The sequence below is a fragment of the Amblyomma americanum genome, chromosome 2, assembly GCF_052857255.1.
Source record: "Amblyomma americanum isolate KBUSLIRL-KWMA chromosome 2, ASM5285725v1, whole genome shotgun sequence".
NCBI classification, from domain to species: domain Eukaryota; kingdom Metazoa; phylum Arthropoda; class Arachnida; order Ixodida; family Ixodidae; genus Amblyomma; species Amblyomma americanum.
In genome coordinates this window covers 9481952-9503212 of record NC_135498.1, presented here as the reverse complement: position 1 = coordinate 9503212, position 21261 = coordinate 9481952, and the positions used below count along the sequence as shown (strand labels likewise).

The following is a 21261-nucleotide window of genomic DNA, read 5'->3' as shown; positions in this document are numbered from 1 at the left end:
CAACGTTGGAGCATGTAGCGCAACATTATAAAACACTGGAGGCATTACCGTAACATTCTGGCAACATTTTTTTGCTATTAGGGTAGATGCCAGGAAAGACGAAATCGTATCACAAAAACTAGCGAAAATAAAATTGTCGGCGTGACTTTATCACTATCCGCGGAGATTCGCGTCATCAAATCCTCCGGCACAGCACGAAGGCGATTTATAAAACGATGTGCCGCTTTGTTGATACGCACTTTGGAACGAAAGGAAAGTTGGTTGAAAGGAAAGGAAATGACGCAGTAACTGCCTCAAATATCTCGGTGGACACCTCAACCACGCAGTAGGGGAATAGATAAAGGAGGGAGTGAAAGAAGGAATGAAGAAAAAGGTGCCATAATGGTCACCTCCGGAATAATATCGACCACCTGGGGATTTTTAACGTGCACCGACATCGCACAATTCACGGGCGCCTTATTTCGCTTCGCCTCCATCGAAACGCGGCCGCCGCGGTCGACGGGTTCGAACCCGGGTATTCCGGCACAGTAGACGAGCGCCTTAACCACTGAGCCACAGCAACGGGTTGCGGAATGCTGAAGATTTTGCTTCCCGCTCGCTTTTTTCGTACTTTGCGGCTCTATGAGCGCTCTATTGGACCTTCATTCTTCGTTTCTTGCCTGCGCCGACAGGTGCATGGATTGGTTAATTGGCGAATAGCATAGAAGAAAAAAAAAAGCTTTTTACGCCATTTTCACTTTTTTTCGTTTTAATTCGTCCGCAGTTTTGTTTTCAGTTCTTTTTTGTTGCTCTCAGGCCATGTGTCATCGAGCTTTCGTGAGATTGATTTATTGATTGGTCGATTGATTGATTGATCGATTGATTGAAGAAAGGAAGCCCGAAGACGTACGTGTGGTTGGGAATTGGGATTTTGATGGGGAAGGAGCTCTTTAGAGCTTTAGCAGAAAGCAAAAATACGTTAGATCATGAAATTTTGTGGGCATACCTTAGAGATAAATAAGAATGCTTAAGAGACACCTCGGTGACCGTTTACGTTGTGGGAAATGTTACTGTGTGTCCCTCATCGGGCCACAATAGGCCGACGAGCTCGCCACCGCTGCCGGCCAATTAACGACTGGCCGCTGAACTGCTGTTAGCGCATAATGGTGGAAATCAAATCTCGTGCACCCGTGACCACCTCGTCGCATAAAGCTCTTTCTGGCCATGAGCACGCGATCGCTTTCGCGGTAGCAACCAGAGGTGCTTGCGTGCCGGGGGTGCTTGTGGCCCGGGCAGAGTAGCTTTCTTCACTGGCCGGCACAATACTCTGGTTGCTGCTGTGAGTGGCTTTAATGACGTGTCAGGGCATAGAGATGTCGAAACGCCTCCTCTCTGAACTGCTGCAAACCGGTTCCGCTGCCGCTTCCACCTGGCTAGCGACAAAATCACACAGCAGTTCAGTGAGCAACATGGAGACGCTCAGGGAGTCCTTATTCAAAGCGTCCATAGGACCGGACTGTTGTCAGGATGGTCAGTATGTTCCCGGCAATGTGAGTTCCAGACAGAGAGCCCTGTGTGCCCTTTTCCGACTTTTCAGAGTAGCCAGGCTTGTGGCACTTGCTACTCTATTACAGGCTGAATTATCTTTGTGTGGATTGCTTATGCGTTATTACTGTTTCAAACTTGTTCAGCAACCTGTTCAGACGAATTGCAAAGAGAACAACCTGTGTTCCATGCATGAAAGAGAGATCAAGGTGGTCTTGGCTTCATTTTATCATACCATAAAGGCCCTCGTCAGAGGTTATTACATACACTGCGGGGTACATAAAAACATACGTACAAACAAAAAAGGCAGAATCATCTTCAAACGCGTTATACATATGAAAGAGATTTTATTTCTGAGTGTATTCGTTATGTGGTCGAGAAACGGCTATGGACGACCAGCGGCAGCAATTTCTTGCGGAAGGCTGTTCCAGCCATTATAGTCAAAATTAATCCGGAGACCTCCACTACGATGCCCTTCATGTCCCACTTAATTAGGTAAGTAAGAATCCACGAATCAACAAAACACCTTTCTCTTTCTTGCTGTATATTTCGCCCACTCCTTCTTTCTGGCCGATGCTCAGGTGCCAACCTTGGGTTATGTAGTTAAGGCGCGAACGGCACACTTCCTTTATTTCTCGAAATGGAAGCCCGCGTACCTTACGCGAACAGTTTCGCGACATCGGGTTCAGCGCACAAGCTCGGCAGTCGAGTGTAAGCTCTTGATGTTCGCAATTGAACAAAACCGCCGCTGACGGTTCAGCTCGCCACACCACCTGTTTGAGCCGCTTCCACCATCGGATGCGCACCGCGATCGTCACGGACCGCCAAGCACGGGCCGAGGATGGGTCGGCCAACTTTCACGTTTAATCAATGCTCGTTTGATTCGAAAGACGAGGCGGAGGAAGAGAAGAGCCGAAGGAAAGGAGAGAGAGACGTGAAGAAGGAGGGGGAAGGCTGGGGAAAGGGTCGGCGGGGGAGAAGGGTCGACGCTCGGCGGAGCAGCAACAAGCAGCAGCCAGGGAGCGCGGAATCGTTTACGTCGTTTCTATGGCGATTGAAAATAATCGAGACAGGACCGCCACAAGTGGCTCCCTGGCGGGGAGGCGCACCGATCGAGGCAGGCGCCATTCCGGCCAGGCACATGCAGCATGTGACGCTTCCTCCAGAGGCCGCTGTCTCTGAGGCCGCGCAGGAGGACGTGTCTCACCTGCGGGAGGCTTCGGCCGCATATTTCCGGACAGCGTCTTGAAGTCGCCATTGCATGTGCTCGTTCGGGCGACGTTGAAGAAGTAGGCAACCACGCGGGGCCGCTTTCGAGCGCCGATGTTGGCTCTCGTGCTGTGGTCGCCCTTACTTCGTGCGCTACGTCCAAGCCTTCACCGTGTTGACAGGGCGGCTGCCTCTGGAATGCTCATCCGGTAGGCGCTGAGGCCGGCTCCAAGCGTCCGTCGTCCCAGCACTGCTAGAACTCGCGGGGGACCGGGCTCGCAGACGCGGCGCATGGACCGGCTAGGATGGAGGCCGCCGGAGAACGGGTCGCCAAGGCTCCGCGGATCCGCAAAATCAACAGCACACATTCGCGCTTCCTCACCGAAGCAGCGCAGCGCAAGGCACTCATGGTCACCTTCTTCGCCAACGGGGACCCCTTCTCCTCGGGCGTCAGGGTGTCCATCAACCCCGGCCGGGACTTCAAGACCATCGAGTCCCTGTACGACTACATATCGCAGCGGCTGGACGTCAGCAACGGCGTGCGCGTCATCTTCACCCTGGACGGAAAGAAGGTGCCCTCGCTGGACGAACTCGAAGACGGTGCCTCGTACGTGGCTTCAGGGACGCGGGCGTTCGCTCCGCTCGCGTATGGCCAGGCGCGCAACCGCGTCGTCGCCCAGCAGCGCTCCAATGAGGACCCCAGCCGGCTGATACACCCGGTGGGGAACAGGAAGCTCCCCGGCAAGGGCGGCTCCGTCAGCCTTCCCGGCTCGGGCGGCAGGGACGATGGTCGCGTCATCGACGTCGTCAGCAGCCTCGACCCGGAGCACAGAAGTCGCGTCCTGCTGAACCTGAAGACCATGCAGACTTTCGAAGAGGTCCTCCGTGATCTCGGCGAATCATTAAGCATGCTCAGCGTCAAGAAAATGACCACCAAGAAAGGAGAAGTGGTGAGTACAACGCTGACAGCCGCTAGGTTAGCTGTTAATATGATTGTTAAAAAAAAAAACAGGCAGGTTGGCTTAGGCGTTCATACGAAGTCTAGTCAACAGTATGTCGCTAAAGAGAGTAAACAACTCGGCAGGCAAGGGCAGTGCCGGGGAGTGCGTTGCGTTTCAGCCCTTCATTCCGTTCATCCATTCCGTTGATTGATTCCTCCTAACTCCTAAACATTAACACTAGACATTTTGCACTGTTTCGCTGTGCACGGTAAATACGCGCATGAGATATTTGGAAGTGCACGGGGTCTAGTGCTGACCTTTATTTCTTTTGTGTCAATCACTCTCTGTTCCTGACGTTTATTGGGTGGTTTCTCCGCACACTGATCGTCTTGGTGGCAGAGTATCCTTTACAGCAAGAGTATCGGGATTGTTTAGTGTCGACGTGCTTAATTTCGGGCATGTCTTCAAACTTAAAACAGAGATTTGCTGAAAGGCCGTTTTGTTTTCGAGGAAGGTCAAATGTGAATTGTTCGCAATATCCAATTTCCTTATTGGGTGGAAAAATGAACCGTTAACAAACGCATTTTTTTATCTCATGAATGCCGTAGCTGTGTTTGCTGATAGTGCCAGCGAGCGTGGAATTCCTGATCAAAATTCGGGGCAACCTTAACATAACGTGGCAGAAATTTTTTATAGTTTCTCAATTGCTGCTATTTACCAAACAAGTGAAAATGCAGCACTAAGCGGGCATAACTGGTCACATATACTGAGTCGAGAAATACACCAGGAGTCAACAATGTTCGCGGCACAGTGAGCGCGTTTGTGAGCTGAGCCTGATGCGTATTCTTGGCTGTTTTCATGAATAAGATAAAGCGTGGTTCCATACATACCCCTCTGGTCATGTACCCCTACACTGGCAGCCTTTATAGAGCATGAGGGAAGTCCTCTTTCACTAGCCTCCCTCACCCCTCTTCAACCTGTCCTGGTAATGACGTTTCAGTCATTGAAAAGGTGCTGCACAGAAGCAGTCAGCTTGTCCCAGTGCTGCGCCATGAAAACGAATATTGGTTAATTCGACGAAAGACGTGAAGAATTCATACCATTCAATGCCAATGCAGGAAAGAAGCGGGCTGGGGACCAGGCAGTAGGCGACTATGGCATAGACTCTAGGTATAGCAGGGGGGAGTTATTAAGTTATTAGTAAAGCTCGCAGACAGAAATCATTTACGGATCATGAATGCATTCTTCCACAAACGAGATAATAGGAAGTGGACGTGGGGAGGCTCAAATGGTAAGACTAAAAATGAAATAGACTTCATACTATGCATTCACCGCGATATCGTGCAGGATGTGGAGATCCTTGGAAAGGTGCGCTGTAGCGACCACGGAATGGTAAGGTCTCGAATTAGCTTAGACTTGATGAGGGAACGGAAGAAGCTAGTGAGGAGGAAGTCCATTAACGAATTAGCGGTAACAGAAAAAGTTGAGAAATTCAGGATAACGGTTCAGAACAGATGACCTTAATGTTCAAGCTATGAACGATAATCTCACAGCTGTCATTACGGAGTGCGCAGCAGAGGTAGGCGGTAGGATGGTTCGGCAGGATACAGTCAAAGTATCTCAGGAGACGAAAGATCTGATTAAGAAACTCCAAATCATGAAAGCGTCTAACCCTACAGACATAATAGAACTGGCAGAGCTTAACGTTAATAAGCAAGTGCAAGTTAGCCGACATAAAGATATTTAATATGGATAGACACGAGCATGTTTTAAAGAACTAAGGTAGCCTAAAATCGGTGGAGAGAAAACTAGGCATAGGTAAAAACCAGATGTATGCGTTTAGAGACAAAGATAGCAATATCATTTGCAACATCGATAAGAGTAAAGTAGCTGAAGAGTTCTACACAAATCTGTACAGTGGCCAATGTAATCACGACGTAGATGAGATAGGCAGTATTACACAGCAATGGGACATACCGCCAGTAACGAAAGAGGAAGTAAAGAAAGCTTTAGGAACAATGCAAAGGAGGAAAGCAGTTGGTGAGAATTAGGTAACAGCAGATCTGTTGAACGAAAGGGAGATTGTGCTAGAAGAATTAGCCACCCTGCATACGCAATGCCTTATGACCTCGAGCGTACCAGAAGCTTGGAAGTACGCTAAAGTAATCTTAATACATAAGGAGTTGTGTAGGACTTGAAAAAGTACTGTGGGTTGCCTGTTAGGTATTTACTAAAGTAATCGCGAATAGAGTCAAGACAATCTTAGACTCCAGCCAATCAAATTATCAGGCAGGCGTTCGTAAAGGATACTCGACAATAGACCATAATCACGCTATCAATCACGTGATGCAAAAATATGAAGAATATAACCAACCCGTATACGTAGCCTTCATAGATTGCGAGAAAGCATTTGAATCAGTCGAAGCTTCAGTATTCATGCACACATTGCAGAATCAGGATGTAGAAGGGCCTTATGTAAAAATACTGTACGCTATTTATAACGGCTGCACAGCTGACATAGTCCTACACGAAGTCGGCAATAAAATTCCAATAACGAATGGTGTCAGGCGGGAAGACGCGATCTCACCGATGCTATCCACCGCCTGTTTACAGGTGGTATTCAGAGGCCTGGATAGGGAACAGTTGGGGATAAGCGTTAATGCAGAATACTTTAGTAATCTGCGATTTGCTGATGACATTGCCTTGTTAAGTCACTCGATAGATGAACTGCAAAGCATGATAAATGATTTATACAGATAGAGCAGTACGGTGGGTTTATTAAATAACATGCAGAAAACTAAAGTAATGTTCAACAGTCTCGGAAGGAAACAGTAGTTCGCAATTGGCAGCGAGGAGCTGGAAGTGGTAAAGGAATACGTCTGGTTAGGGCAGCTTATGACCGCTGATCCAGATCATGAGAGGGAAATAACTAGAAGAATAAGAATGGGGTGGAGCGCCTAGGGTCGGTTCTCTCAGATCATGAATTGCAATTTACCCCCAAGAGAAAAGTATACAGCTGCTGTATCTTACCGGTATTCACCTATGGGGCAGAAACGTGGAGGCTAACGAAAAGGGTTCAGCTTAAGGTAAGGACAACGCAACGAGCTATGGAAAGAAAAATGATAGGTGTAATGTTAAGAGGCTGGAAGCGGGCAGAGTGGGTGAGGGCACAAACGCGTGGTAATGACATCCTAGTCGAAATCAAGAGGAAGAAATGGGCTTGGGCAGGGCATGTAACGCGGAGGCAAGATAACCGCTGGTTCTTAAGGGTAAGGGAGTGGATTCCAAGAGAAGGCAAGCGTAGCAGGGGGCGGCAGAAGGTTAGGTGGACAGATGTGATAAAGGAGTTTGCGGGGATAGGGTGGCCGCAGCTGGCACAGGACAGGGTTAATTGGAGGGATATGGGGGAGGCCTCTACGTTGCAGTGGGCGTACTCAGGCTGATGATGATGATAACGATGACTTGTTGGTTGCTCATCGAACACCTGTAGCAGAAACAGAGCGGACGAGTACGTTAATGACAACCTACACTGTTTCTATGTTGTCCTCTGTCTAATCGTCCGCTGTGCACCGGCGTTGGGTGTTCGATGAGGCCTTGTCAAGCTGCGGCTACGATATGGAATGCCGTGCTGTTGCTCTGGAACCTAGACGATCATCACTGCTAAAAAGGAGCGAACGCTTTGTTTGTCGTCAGGCTGGGTAATACGTTCTCACACGGATTCTGCTACAGACAACGAGCCAAGAGCCAGTCCGTCGGCAGTTATTTTCTTGTTTTAGCGAAAGAATATTCGCCGCAAGATTAATGTTATTCTCTCTAGCGATGATTTTTGAGACAGCCACGCTAATTTTTACCGTTGACGATACTGTTTGCAGCCAGCTTGCTGGTCTTGAGATAATTCTTTGGGGATGAGAGTTTGTGCGACACGCGATGACGGTAAAGCCTCCTAGTTCGAGTGAGTCCAATGCGGCCTTTTATCAAAATTGGCTCGCAGAAAACGATTAACGTGTTTACGTGTTTAATTAGAGAGACATGGTGAGGCCTTTGCCCTGCAGTGGGTGTAGTCAGGCTGCTGGTGGTGGTGATGATGATGATGATGATGATGATGTTTACGTGAAGTGTGCCGCATCCTCGACATGATGTTTCGAGGCGCTTTTGAAGCATGCGGTATGTGAAGTTTGCCAGATTTGCGATCAGTCGGGCGACACACTTCGTTCTTCAAAACCTTCGAAACGCAGCGAATTCGATCGCTGCGAAGCCTAATAGTTGTATATTTACATTCCGTCAGCAACGTCTTTTGTCCTAATCCAATGAAATGGAGGGAGATTTCTCAGATTTGACGACCTCAGATAAGCTTTTGGTATAATATGACTAAAGTATTCAACATCATATAAGCTCAATCATTTCTGGAGAACTACTGCGTTACTTATTTAACTGTGAAAAGGTGTCTAGAATCTATCTGTCAATTAGCGCTGTATTGCGCTCCAGCAACATTTCACCATTTCTTGTCCGGGCTGAGTCGGGTTGCTCTCTTTTACTTGTCTTCTTATTATGCCTGAAACACGCTTGTAGGGCGCTGCACTTGGGTAAAGTACTAACAAGAACACTTTTCCACCGTGCAACAAGAAACTACGAAGAACGTGAGTGGATACCGTGGCGAGCTCATGCGCTTGTTCGGTCGCATTCTTCTTCACTCCTTGCGTTGTGCGCTCAGTCGTTAGAGAATGAAAGTGCTGCATTGGAGTTGTCTGTCTGTGGCGGCCAGGAAATTCTTGGGTGGGAGACAGAAAAGTCGGCGTCCACCTTCTATTCAATACCGCGTCTTGGTGACGTCACTTTCTGTAGGAAAGAATTCCACTCTTCAATCCTTTCCTCGCCTAATGACCACAGCTATACTCATTTTGAGCCATATTGGGATTGTTCTAAACACGAGAAATGTTTTAAGCTTAAACATTTTCTGTTTAGGGTGAAAGATGAGCTATTTTTCTGCTGCACCAACTTTTTAGAGACGATAAAGAGAGGGGGCGAACAACAGACAGCGTCTTAGATCTAGTAATTTCCGAGACCGACGTTCTCTGCAGCAGTCTGCCTGATATCTTCAGTGGCCAGAAGTCAGAGAGGTGCACATTTTACAGCCGCCGGCCCCAAAAGCAGTGGTAATTGTTTTAGTTTTCTTCACCGGTAATACGAAAAACTCTACGCTGTTCTTTTTTCCGAGGTGGGGGTATTGTTTTGTTTTGTTTTGTTTTCCGGCACGAATGAGTGAAAAAGCAGCGATGGCCACATAAAGCTAACAGGGGTTCATGTATTTCTCTGCATTTAAATGGAAAAACAAAATAAGCTCAGGTGTCACGAAGGCATATGGTGCTGTCAAACATACAAAAATTTTACACAAGGACCTCGGTTACTGAATCGTGGGAACCTGTAATGAGGGCATCTGCTCTCCATAGGTCCTGAAGTACAGGTCTGACTTGCAACTGTGACGAACGCTGTACAGGGCGCCCGACGTTGCTTGAGGCAATTATTTAAAAAAAAAAAAAAACGTCGGATATCTTGTCATCGAGAGTAGCCGTATAAGCATGAAATGCATTACAGGAAACATGCACCGCCTACTAAGACGGCTCGTACATTTTGGTAACTCTGCTTGCTCTTTGGCCACGCCTTTTGGCTACTGGACGTGCTTTGCCTGCGCCCGGCCTGTTCTGTTCTTCGAGCGGGCAGCGCACACGACCTCCCTGGCTGCTTTCCCGGCTGGAGGAGCCACCGCCATTAGGTGACTTTCTTAGCTGGACGGATATCTTGTCATCGAGAGTAGCCGTATAAGCATGAAATGCATTACAGGAAACATGCACCGCCTACTAAGACGGCTCGTACATTTTGGTAACTCTGCTTGCTCTTTGGCCACGCCTTTTGGCTACTGGACGTGCTTTGCCTGCGCCCGGCCTGTTCTGTTCTTCGAGCGGGCAGCGCACACGACCTCCCTGGCTGCTTTCCCGGCTGGAGGAGCCACCGCCATTAGGTGACTTTCTTAGCTGGACGGCCCGTCCGGCTTCTTTCGCCGCTTTTGGTGCTTTACGTGTCACCGCGTTTTGCCGCTCCTTCGTTTAGCGCTGGACAGCACACTCGGCGTAACTGGCTGCTTTCGCGGCTTTGCGCGCCACAGCGCTCGCGACGCCCTCCTTCGGCTCTTAGCGACGCATTCGGCCGCCTTGGCCGCCTTCTCACTTTCGTGTACGGCTACATAAAGCTGCGTTTGGCGATAATAGGCGAGCCTTTCTGTTTCTCGGCCACCGTGGCAGCGCTACTGGTGCCAAGAATTAGGAAGCGCAGAACAATGGTATGAAAAGTGCCGACGACGACGATTAAGCCGCTGCGATGATGGAGTGGTTTGAGCTATCGATAAACGAAGCTGCACTTTCTGCGCTGACGTTGATCCGAATCCCACTCAGGGCTGTGCAGTGGAAAAGCTTTTTTCTCTCCAGGAAGCCATTTCGGACAGGAGAAGTTAGGAACGCCGTGGAAAGAAAAAAGGTTCGGCTTCGTGTTCGGCTTCAAGCTCGGCATCATGCTAGGACTCAGGTCCCTCTTTTAGACGACTATGCTCGCTTGAGTCTGTCAAGAACAGGAACTAAAGGCACTGCATGCTTAAAAGAAAAATAACCATCGTACTCTTCGCCTTCCTGTGTGGCAAAGAAGTGGCAAAGATCGTCCTGCCCCCTTGTCCAATGAGAGCGCCCATTCTTAGACGGCACTGATCAGGCCACCCAAACTTGTTCACACGACCCCAAATGCCACGTTATCGAGACAGCCCACTCTCAAGTCTCAGATCTTCAAAAAGCTCGGAGGATAATCCGTGCTGCGCCTGGGTTACCCTAGTGCATGATTAAACGACAGGTACAAAACTGGGTGGGGACGGGAACAAATGCGAGATCTTATTTGAAATCGTGAAGAGGTAATGGACATGGGCAGGGCACGTAATACGAACTTGCTAAGGCAAGATAGCCGATGGCCCGTAGCGTAAGGGATATGCATTCTAAGAGAAGGCAAATGTATCAGGGCGCTGCAGAAAGATTAGGACGTTTGCGGGAATATAGGTGGCCACATCTCGCACAAGACTGGGTTAATTGGAGGTCAGTGAAAGAAGTACGTACTTGTCCTGCAGTGGACGTAGCTCGGATGGTGATGATTATGATTGTGATGATACAGAGTCGACTACAGATGCCCCAAGTATCGGGAAACGTCTGCCGCAGTTAAGAAAAACATCCGACGAAATTCGCATTGAAGGTAGCGCCTTTCTGTCCTACAAGTAATACTGAGAAACTCTGCGACTGTTCTTGCATGCGGCACACTTTGACTATTCGTCCTCTGGTTGGCTGCCGCCGGACGGGGTTGTTTCTTTAGTGTCGGCGCGAATTGTTTAGGCACAGTTTTCGGTCCTCCATTTTTTGGTAAAACGGCAAGTTGAGCAAGTTGGTACATACTTGAACAAAAACAGCGCAGGACCAGGGACAACAAAGATGAAGACGGGACAGGCGGTGACTAGCAACTGAAGGTTTATTGAAGAGGAACACAAAATATACTCTCTTTACTACCAAGAGCGCGCATGAGCTGCACCAACGACACCTCAAGGGCTACTGAAGAACCATGTACTCCACTTTTTTAACGACACTAAGATCTTGTACCATCACAAAGATAAACTAACTAAAGAAATCAGCGAAGCATTTCATATTCACAAAACCGCGACTCATGCGTAAGCGCCCCATCCGTCCTTGTTCATGACTGTGAACAATTAATAAGGGAGTAATTACTCATTGACATCCACCCGAGCGCAGCCATACGACTACAAAGGAAAGCTATACAGCTTTCTCAGAAACTTCGCAGTTGTAGAAAAATTCGTCCTGGTCCGGGGTACAAACTCGGCAGCACCGCTTCACCAGAGCAGTCGCTCTACCAACTGAGCTAACCGGGACGGCAATCTTATGGTAGGGCGAGAGCGAATTGATCAATAACTCGAAGTGGGAGCAGTATTGGTCAAATGTTTAGGGGAAACCACAAGGCGGAGTAGATTTGTAATAAGGGAGTAATTACTCATTGACATTCACCCGAGCGCAGCCATAAGGCTACAAAAGAAAGCTATACAGCTTTCTCAGAAACTTCTCAGTTGTAGAAAAATTCGTCCTGGTCCGAGGTACAAACTCGGCAGCACCGCTTCACCAGAGCAGTCGCTCTACCAACTGAGCAAACCGGGACGGCAAGCTTATGGTAGGGCGAGAGCGAATTGATCAATAACTCGAAGTGGGAGCAGTGTTGGTCAAATGTTTAGGGGAAACCCCAAGGTGGAGTAGATTTGTAATAAGGGAGTAATTACTCATTGACATCCACCCGAGCGCAGCCATACGGCTACAAAAGGAAGCTATACAGCTTTCTCAGAAACTTCGCAGTTGTAGAAAAATTCGTCCTGGTCCGGGGTACAAACTCGGCAGCACCGCTTCACCAGAGCAGTCGCTCTACCAACTGAGCTAACCGGGACGGCAATCTTATGGTAGGGCGAGAGCGAATTGATCAATAACTCGAAGTGGGAGCAGTATTGGTCAAATGTTTAGGGGAAACCCCAAGGCGGAGTAGATTTGTAATAAGGGAGTAATTACTCATTGACATTCACCCGAGCGCAGCCATAAGGCTACAAAAGAAAGCTATACAGCTTTCTCAGAAACTTCTCAGTTGTAGAAAAATTCGTCCTGGTCCGAGGTACAAACTCGGCAGCACCGCTTCACCAGAGCAGTCGCTCTACCAACTGAGCTAACCGGGACGGCAATCTTATGGTAGGGCGAGAGCGAATTGATCAATAACTCGAAGTGGGAGCAGTGTTGGTCAAATGTTTAGGGGAAACCCCAAGGTGGAGTAGATTTGTAATAAGGGAGTAATTACTCATTGACATCCACCCGAGCGCAGCCATAAGGCTACAAAAGAAAGCTATACAGCTTTCTCAGAAACTTCTCAGTTGTAGAAAAATTCGTCCTGGTCCGGGGTACAAACTCGGCAGCACCGCTTCACCAGAGCAGTCGCTCTACCAACTGAGCTAACCGGGACGGCAAGCTTATGGTAGGGCGAGAGCGAATTGATCAATAACTCGAAGTGGGAGCAGTGTTGGTCAAATGTTTAGGGGAAACCCCAAGGTGGAGTAGATTTGTAATAAGGGAGTAATTACTCATTGACATCCACCCGAGCGCAGCCATACGGCTACAAAAGGAAGCTATACAGCTTTCTCAGAAACTTCGCAGTTGTAGAAAAATTCGTCCTGGTCCGGGGTACAAACTCGGCAGCACCGCTTCACCAGAGCAGTCGCTCTACCAACTGAGCTAACCGGGACGGCAAGCTTATGGTAGGGCGAGAGCGAATTGATCAATAACTCGAAGTGGGAGCAGCGTTGGTCAAATGTTTAGGGGAAACCACAAGGCGGAGTAGATTTGTAATAAGGGAGTAATTACTCATTGACATCCACCCGAGCGCAGCCATAAGGCTACAAAAGAAAGCTATACAGCTTTCTCAGAAACTTCTCAGTTGTAGAAAAATTCGTCCTGGTCCGGGGTACAAACTCGGCAGCACCGCTTCACCAGAGCAGTCGCTCTACCAACTGAGCTAACCGGGACGGCAAGCTTATGGTAGGGCGAGAGCGAATTGATCAATAACTCGAAGTGGGAGCAGTGTTGGTCAAATGTTTAGGGGAAACCCCAAGGTGGAGTAGATTTGTAATAAGGGAGTAATTACTCATTGACATCCACCCGAGCGCAGTCATACGGCTACAAAAGGAAGCTATACAGCTTTCTCAGAAACTTCGCAGTTGTAGAAAAATTCGTCCTGGTCCGGGGTACAAACTCGGCAGCACCGCTTCACCAGAGCAGTCGCTCTACCAACTGAGCTAACCGGGACGGCAAGCTTATGGTAGGGCGAGAGCGAATTGATCAATAACTCGAAGTGGGAGCAGTGTTGGTCAAATGTTTAGGGGAAACCCCAAGGTGGAGTAGATTTGTAATAAGGGAGTAATTACTCATTGACATCCACCCGAGCGCAGCCATACGGCTACAAAAGGAAGCTATACAGCTTTCTCAGAAACTTCGCAGTTGTAGAAAAATTCGTCCTGGTCCGGGGTACAAACTCGGCAGCACCGCTTCACCAGAGCAGTCGCTCTACCAACTGAGCTAACCGGGACGGCAATCTTATGGTAGGGCGAGAGCGAATTGATCAATAACTCGAAGTGGGAGCAGTATTGGTCAAATGTTTAGGGGAAACCACAAGGCGGAGTAGATTTGTAATAAGGGAGTAATTACTCATTGACATTCACCCGAGCGCAGCCATAAGGCTACAAAAGAAAGCTATACAGCTTTCTCAGAAACTTCTCAGTTGTAGAAAAATTCGTCCTGGTCCGAGGTACAAACTCGGCAGCACCGCTTCACCAGAGCAGTCGCTCTACCAACTGAGCAAACCGGGACGGCAAGCTTATGGTAGGGCGAGAGCGAATTGATCAATAACTCGAAGTGGGAGCAGTGTTGGTCAAATGTTTAGGGGAAACCCCAAGGTGGAGTAGATTTGTAATAAGGGAGTAATTACTCATTGACATTCACCCGAGCGCAGCCATAAGGCTACAAAAGAAAGCTATACAGCTTTCTCAGAAACTTCTCAGTTGTAGAAAAATTCGTCCTGGTCCGAGGTACAAACTCGGCAGCACCGCTTCACCAGAGCAGTCGCTCTACCAACTGAGCAAACCGGGACGGCAAGCTTATGGTAGGGCGAGAGCGAATTGATCAATAACTCGAAGTGGGAGCAGTGTTGGTCAAATGTTTAGGGGAAACCCCAAGGTGGAGTAGATTTGTAATAAGGGAGTAATTACTCATTGACATCCACCCGAGCGCAGCCATACGGCTACAAAGGAAAGCTATACAGCTTTCTCAGAAACTTCGCAGTTAACGAAAAATTCGTCCTGGTCCGGGGTACAAACTCGGCAGCACCGCTTCACCAGAGCAGTCGCTCTACCAACTGAGCGAACCGGGACGGCAAGCTTATGGTAGGGCGAGAGCGAATTGATCAATAACTCGAAGTGGGAGCAGTGTTGGTCAAATGTTTAGGGGAAACCCCAAGGTGGAGTAGATTTGTAATAAGGGAGTAATTACTCATTGACATCCACCCGAGCGCAGCCATACGGCTACAAAGGAAAGCTATACAGCTTTCTCAGAAACTTCGCAGTTAACGAAAAATTCGTCCTGGTCCGGGGTACAAACTCGGCAGCACCGCTTCACCAGAGCAGTCGCTCTACCAACTGAGCTAACCGGGACGGCAAGCTTATGGTAGGGCGAGAGCGAATTGATCAATAACTCGAAGTGGGAGCAGTGTTGGTCAAATGTTTAGGGGAAACCCCAAGGTGGAGTAGATTTGTAATAAGGGAGTAATTACTCATTGACATCCACCCGAGCGCAGCCATAAGGCTACAAAAGGAAGCTATACAGCTTTCTCAGAAACTTCGCAGTTGTAGAAAAATTCGTCCTGGTCCGGGGTACAAACTCGGCAGCACCGCTTCACCAGAGCAGTCGCTCTACCAACTGAGCGAACCGGGACGGCAAGCTTATGGTAGGGCGAGAGCGAATTGATCAATAACTCGAAGTGGGAGCAGTGTTGGTCAAATGTTTAGGGGAAACCCCAAGGTGGAGTAGATTTGTAATAAGGGAGTAATTACTCATTGACATCCACCCGAGCGCAGCCATACGGCTACAAAGGAAAGCTATACAGCTTTCTCAGAAACTTCGCAGTTAACGAAAAATTCGTCCTGGTCCGGGGTACAAACTCGGCAGCACCGCTTCACCAGAGCAGTCGCTCTACCAACTGAGCTAACCGGGACGGCAAGCTTATGGTAGGGCGAGAGCGAATTGATCAATAACTCGAAGTGGGAGCAGTGTTGGTCAAATGTTTAGGGGAAACCCCAAGGTGGAGTAGATTTGTAATAAGGGAGTAATTACTCATTGACATCCACCCGAGCGCAGCCATACGGTACAAAGGAAAGCTATACAGCTTTCTCAGAAACTTCGCAGTTGTACAAAAATTCGTCCTGGTCCGGGTTACAAACTCGGCAGCACCGCTTCACCAGAGCAGTCGCTCTACTAACTGAGCTAACCGTGACGGCTGCGCTCGGGTGGATGTCAATGAGTAATTTTTCCCTTATTACAAATCTACTCCACCTTGAGGAATTATCCTAAAACATTTGAAAAACACTGTTCCCACTTCGAGTTACTAATCAATACTCTCTCGCCCTACCATAAGCTTGCCGTCCCGGTTAGTTCAGTTGGTAAAGCGACTGCTCCAATGAAGCGGTGGTCCCGGATTCGAACCCCGGACCGGGACGAATTTTAACTACGAAGTTTCTGAGAAAGCTGTATAGCTTTCCTTTGCCGCCGTATGGCTGCGCTCGGGTGGATGTCAATGAGTAATTACTCCCTTATTACAAATCTACTCCACCTTGAGGGATTCCCCTAAAACATTTGACCACCACTGTGAATTATTGTATCTCGATCACCATGACTGAAGTTGTCAGCTTATTAGTGTTGTTGGTACAGCTCATTCACGCTCTTGGTTGTAAAGAGAGTGTCTTTTATGTCTTTCTTTTCAATAAACCTTTTTTTGTGTTGTCCGGCGCCTCTTCCTCTACGCAATCATCCGCATCGGCCGGTGCCACTTGAGCAAGGTGCGGGCTCCCGCGGCGCGGCGAACCGCGGGAGCCCGCCTGACATCTCGCTCGCGCACGCACCCAGCCGCGGTGGACGCGCGCAGATTGAGGCCGTGTCGATTTTCGATGGCTGCGGTTGATCGTGATTTATGGCCGGCCCGCGCCACGTAAGCGGCGACGTCGTATGCGCCGTCGCGTTTAAATAATTTATGACCGACAGAAAACAAGGCCGGCGGCATTTGCTGCTGGCCTAGGTTTATGTGGTAGCCCCCCCTCGCATCCCCTTCGGGTAGCTTATCAGCGCAAGATGGGTGGGTACGTTCTGCCTTGCCAGTGTTTTTAATGGTCCCGCGCACCGAAAAAGTTGGCGATGGAGCAAAAGAGCGTGATTGGAATAGCACTGAGGGACGACCAGACTGGACTCACCAGGTGCTGGCTGTATTGTCGTCTTTTCTTCGTTTATAACTACTTTTCTCGAAGTCAAATTTATGTCGTCTTCCATGGATGTAGACTCGCCGCCATTCAACTTTGATGTAGGTTCTTGTGGCGAGCTTAGAGGCCTTAGCTGCCACTGCAATTCAAGCTGAATTTTACTTATTATTAACACCGCGATGTCAAGCGGCGTCATTATCGTACTCACAATGCCTTTCAGGTGTTAAAAAGATAGTGGCGACAAATTAAAGCTAGTATTGATAACGTAATCATCATCATCAGCCTGACTACGCCCACTGCAGGGCAAAGGCATCTCCCATGTCTCTCCAATTAACCATATGCCTGCAAACTTCTTAATCTCATCAGCCCACCTAACTTCCTGCCGCCCACTGCTGCGCTTGCCTTCTCTTGGAGTGCACTCCGTTACCCTTAAGGATCAGCGGTTATTTCGCCTTCGCATTACATGCCCTGCCCAAGCCCATTTCTTCCTCTTGATTTCGACTAGGATGTCATTAACCCGCCTTTTTTCCCTCATCCACTCTGCCCGCTTCCGGTCTCTTAACGTTACACCCATCATTTTTTTTTCCATGGCTCGCTGCGTTGTCCTTAACTTAAGCTCAACTCTTTTCGTTAGCCTCCACGTTTCTGCCCCGTAGGTGAGTACCGGTAAGATTAAGCTGTTGTACACTTTCCTCTTGAGGGATATTGGTAAACTGCCACTCATGATCTGCGAGAGTTTTCCATATGCGCTCCACCCCATTCTTATCCTTCTAGTTATTTCCCTCCAATCTCACAGAAACCACTGTCACTGAAAACAGAGCTTTTATTAGATACAACAGACCAAAAAACGGAATACAGGTGTCGCCTTTAGCGGCGGATTTCGCAAGTAAAATGCTTGCGTCGAAATCGATTTTCGGACGCGGGCCCCGGAGGCTACGCTACAGGTCCATTCACTTGAAAACTTTTCGGTGAAAACGTCAGGCGTTTCAATCGACTGGCCGGAATGTTTTCAAATGCATTTTTCCCGCCAATAAATGCATCTTCTGCTGCCGGAGAAACGTGAAAATACCCGGAAAGAGCCAGAATATCAATTTTTACTTAGAAAAATAATTGGGCCTAGTCGTCTTCGGTCTCCTTTTGAATTCACAAACATCGTAGTACTTAGATCATCCAGTATTCATTTCGCTTGCATTGAACTGAAAACTGGAGTTGTCGTAGAGTGGCGAGGTGTGTCAGTGTGCTAAAAAAAATTATAAGAAGACGGTAAGATACACCTCGCGTAGACCGCTCAACACTTTTAAACACATCAAGGGCACTTGAAAATACCGCGAAGTGCCAGACGAGAAACAAAAAAAAAAACACGGGTGACAGACACGTGCGCATGTAAAAACTCCCGCGATCAATGTAAGGTTTCTTTTTTTACCGAGGCAACTGTAGGCATCCTGCGCATCAGTTTGCCGTATAAAATCGCAGCGCCGTAACGCAGCCTAGTGGGTGGAAGAAGAAGCTTTAACCTGGACGGCACAGCGCCTTCACGACGTCAATGCCCTAGCATATCTCAGAGCAGGAACGCCCGTCAGGATAGCGAGGTCGAGCAAGGCGTACGAAAACTAGTAGCAATAATGAATTTGTCTTTGATAGTTCTTAGTGTGATCATGGGGTCTTTCTCGCGACCAATTGGCTGTCGGCGGAAAATAAAATTGGTATTTGAGTTCCCGGGTTCGAACCCGACCGCGGCGGCTGCGTTTTTACGGAGGCAGAACTCTACAGCGCCCGTGTGCTGTGCGATTTCACTGCACGTTAAAGAACCCCAGGTGGTCGAAATTATTCCGGAGCCCTCCACTACGCCACTTCTTTCTTCCTTTATTCTTTCACTCCCTCCTTTACCCTTCCCTTACGGCGCGGTTCAGGTGTCCACCGATATATGAGACAGATACTGCGCCATTTCCTTTCCCCCAAAACCAATTATTTTTATTATTATTATTTTGAAGAAAGTAAATGGTGTATTAACTATCTTGCATCACGGTGGACACTTCGGCCGCACCATAATGGTAGGCGGGAAGATGGGAGGGAATAAAGAAAGAGAGAAAGCGGTGCGGTATTGGAGGGGAGAGAGAGAATAAACTTTATTTTGATAGCAAAAATAAAAGCCTTCCCGGGAAGGCTCATCAGTCCAATAGACCTCTGGCCTTACCCTCCAGCCTAGCCCGATTAATCAGCATGAGCTGTTCACAGGCTTGTGTAGCCAGAGGGCAGTCTCCCAGGAGGTTGCGTTGGATGAGTGAATGGGTGGATTCCGGAATAATTTCGACTACCTTTGTATCGCATCTGGCGGCCAGGGTCCTAAGATTAGCAACCATGCTGTGCAAGCCGGCCAGCCGGGTTGCTGATATAAGAGCGCAAACGCCCTATAAACGCCACTGTGGCGAATTTCCGGACCCCGTAGAGCATCTGTTACGGGTCCAATTGGACTCATTTTTGGAAATGTGGCGGAGAGTTTGAAGGATGCTTCACTCCCGCCACCGGTTGGCCCGGTATTGCACTACCTCTGGGATCGGCCTTGTCTTTAGCGCGTCTTTACTACCGTGTCTTTCTATCCCATCTTTCAAATCTCCTACTATCTGCACGTGGTAGCGATTGTGGCTCAGCTTGAGCCAGTGAGCAGGCCTGTGCACTTTCCTTTTCTTTCGTCCTGGCAACCACAGACAGACAGATAAACGCCACTGTCACTCTGCACCTCGAGCTCAGCGGTTGTCTGCGTCGCATATGCTATCCTGAATGGCACATGGTGTCAGAAGTTTCTTATCACGCCCATACCCGCTTCGACTCAGCCAGCGCAACTGAATTACTACCGCCCCCTGGTCTCCTACTGCTCTCCGAAGCGCCGGCGGAAAACTGGAAGCAATTCAGGCAGAGGATGTATTTGTACTTCAAGGCAACTTCATCTGCGACAGAGCGCACGAGTGCACAGAAGGCTGCAGTCTTCCTCCATGTGGCAGGTCAGGAAGCAATTGACGTATTTAACACGTTTAAACTGTCATCCGGAGAGCGTGAGGACTACGACGCTATCGTACAGAAATTTGAAGTGTATTGCACGCCAAACAGTAACGAGACCTACGGGCGCTACATTTTTAGAACTCGACAACAACGAGGTGAGCCGTTCGAACAGTTCTTACGCGATGTTCAGATGAAAGCTCAGAGCTGTAACTTCGGAGACCTGAAAGGATCAATGGTTCGAGACCGGCTGGTGTGTGGAACGGCAGACAAGGAGCTCCGGACGCGGCTTCTCACCCTGGATAAGGCCATAGAATACTGCAAAGCCGCAGAGATAACTGCGTGCCATAATCAAGCGTGGGAGAAGGACGAACTGAAGCTAAATGCCGTACGAAAAAAGCAAACAGAGCAGCAAGGCGAAACGAGGAAATATGTTCGCCAGTGCCCCTATTGCAACCGAAGTCATGAGCCGCGGAAGTGCCCAGCGTGGGGCAAAACGTGCGGCATATGTCGCAAGAGAAACCACTTTGCAGTGTGTTGCAGAACAAAAAGCATTCACGAAGTTGACTGTCCAGCACAGACTGAAGCGGAATCCGACGACGAATTTCAAATTTTGGCCGTGAGCATAAGTGATGTGATAAGGAAAGGCGCCTTACACCATCGTCCACGCTCTTGACCAGCTACGACGGCGCAGTGATAAAGCACTTTTGAACTGTCAGGCTACCACTTCGCATCGGCAAAAGCGAAGAACCGACCGATTTCTCTGTGGTCAAGAAAGGAAAGCGGGCGCTACTGGGCCTTCAGGCTTGCGAGCGTTTCGGTCTAGTGTCAAGAATACAAACTATTCAAAAACCTGCTGACTTGAAGACGCAAGTTTTCAGTGATTTCCCGCAGCATTTCGAAGGTCTAGGTTGCGTAAAGGAAACCTACAGCGTCGAGCTGAATGAAGGAGCAAGTCCAGTGTCGCTGCCCTCGCGCCGAATTGCACACGCGCTTCGTGAGCCACTTCCCCAAGAACTAGCCTGCATGAAAGGTGAAGGAACCATCCAAAGGATGAAAGAGGCTGCTGAGTGGGTGAGTCCTCTTGTCACTGTCCGAAAAAAAGATGGCCGTTTGCGCGTTTGCATGGACCCTAGGCACGTAAACCGGTGCGTGAAGAGAGATCACTACCAGCTCCCATCCAGAGACGAAATCGAGCCTGAGCTTGCAGATGCCAAGGTATTCAGCAAGCTAGGGGCTAACTGTGGATTTCATCAAATTCTCTTGGATAAAAAAAAACTTTAAAAATCTGCACCTTTGCCACGCCGTCCGAAAAATATCTCTTTTTAAGGCTGCTTTTCGGGATATGCACCGCGAGCGAAGTGTTTCAGAAAGCGGTGGCCAACACTTTTGACGGCCTAGAAGGTACTCGCGTCTACATCAACGACTAACCCGTGTGGGGCGCCACGCAAA

The 21261-nt window shown here is 48.8% G+C and overlaps 1 protein-coding gene across 1 annotated transcript in view; it reads left to right on the top strand.

Moving 5' to 3' along the window:
- The first annotated feature begins 3038 nt into the window (after positions 1 to 3038).
- LOC144119523 (uncharacterized) overlaps positions 3039 to 21261 on the top strand; it is a 64493-nt gene continuing 46270 nt past the window's right edge. The window contains exons 1-2 of the mRNA XM_077652111.1: positions 3039 to 3683; positions 20677 to 20883. Of these exons, the coding sequence (XP_077508237.1) occupies positions 3039 to 3683; positions 20677 to 20883 (852 nt within the window). The remainder of the gene's footprint in view (positions 3684 to 20676; positions 20884 to 21261) is intronic.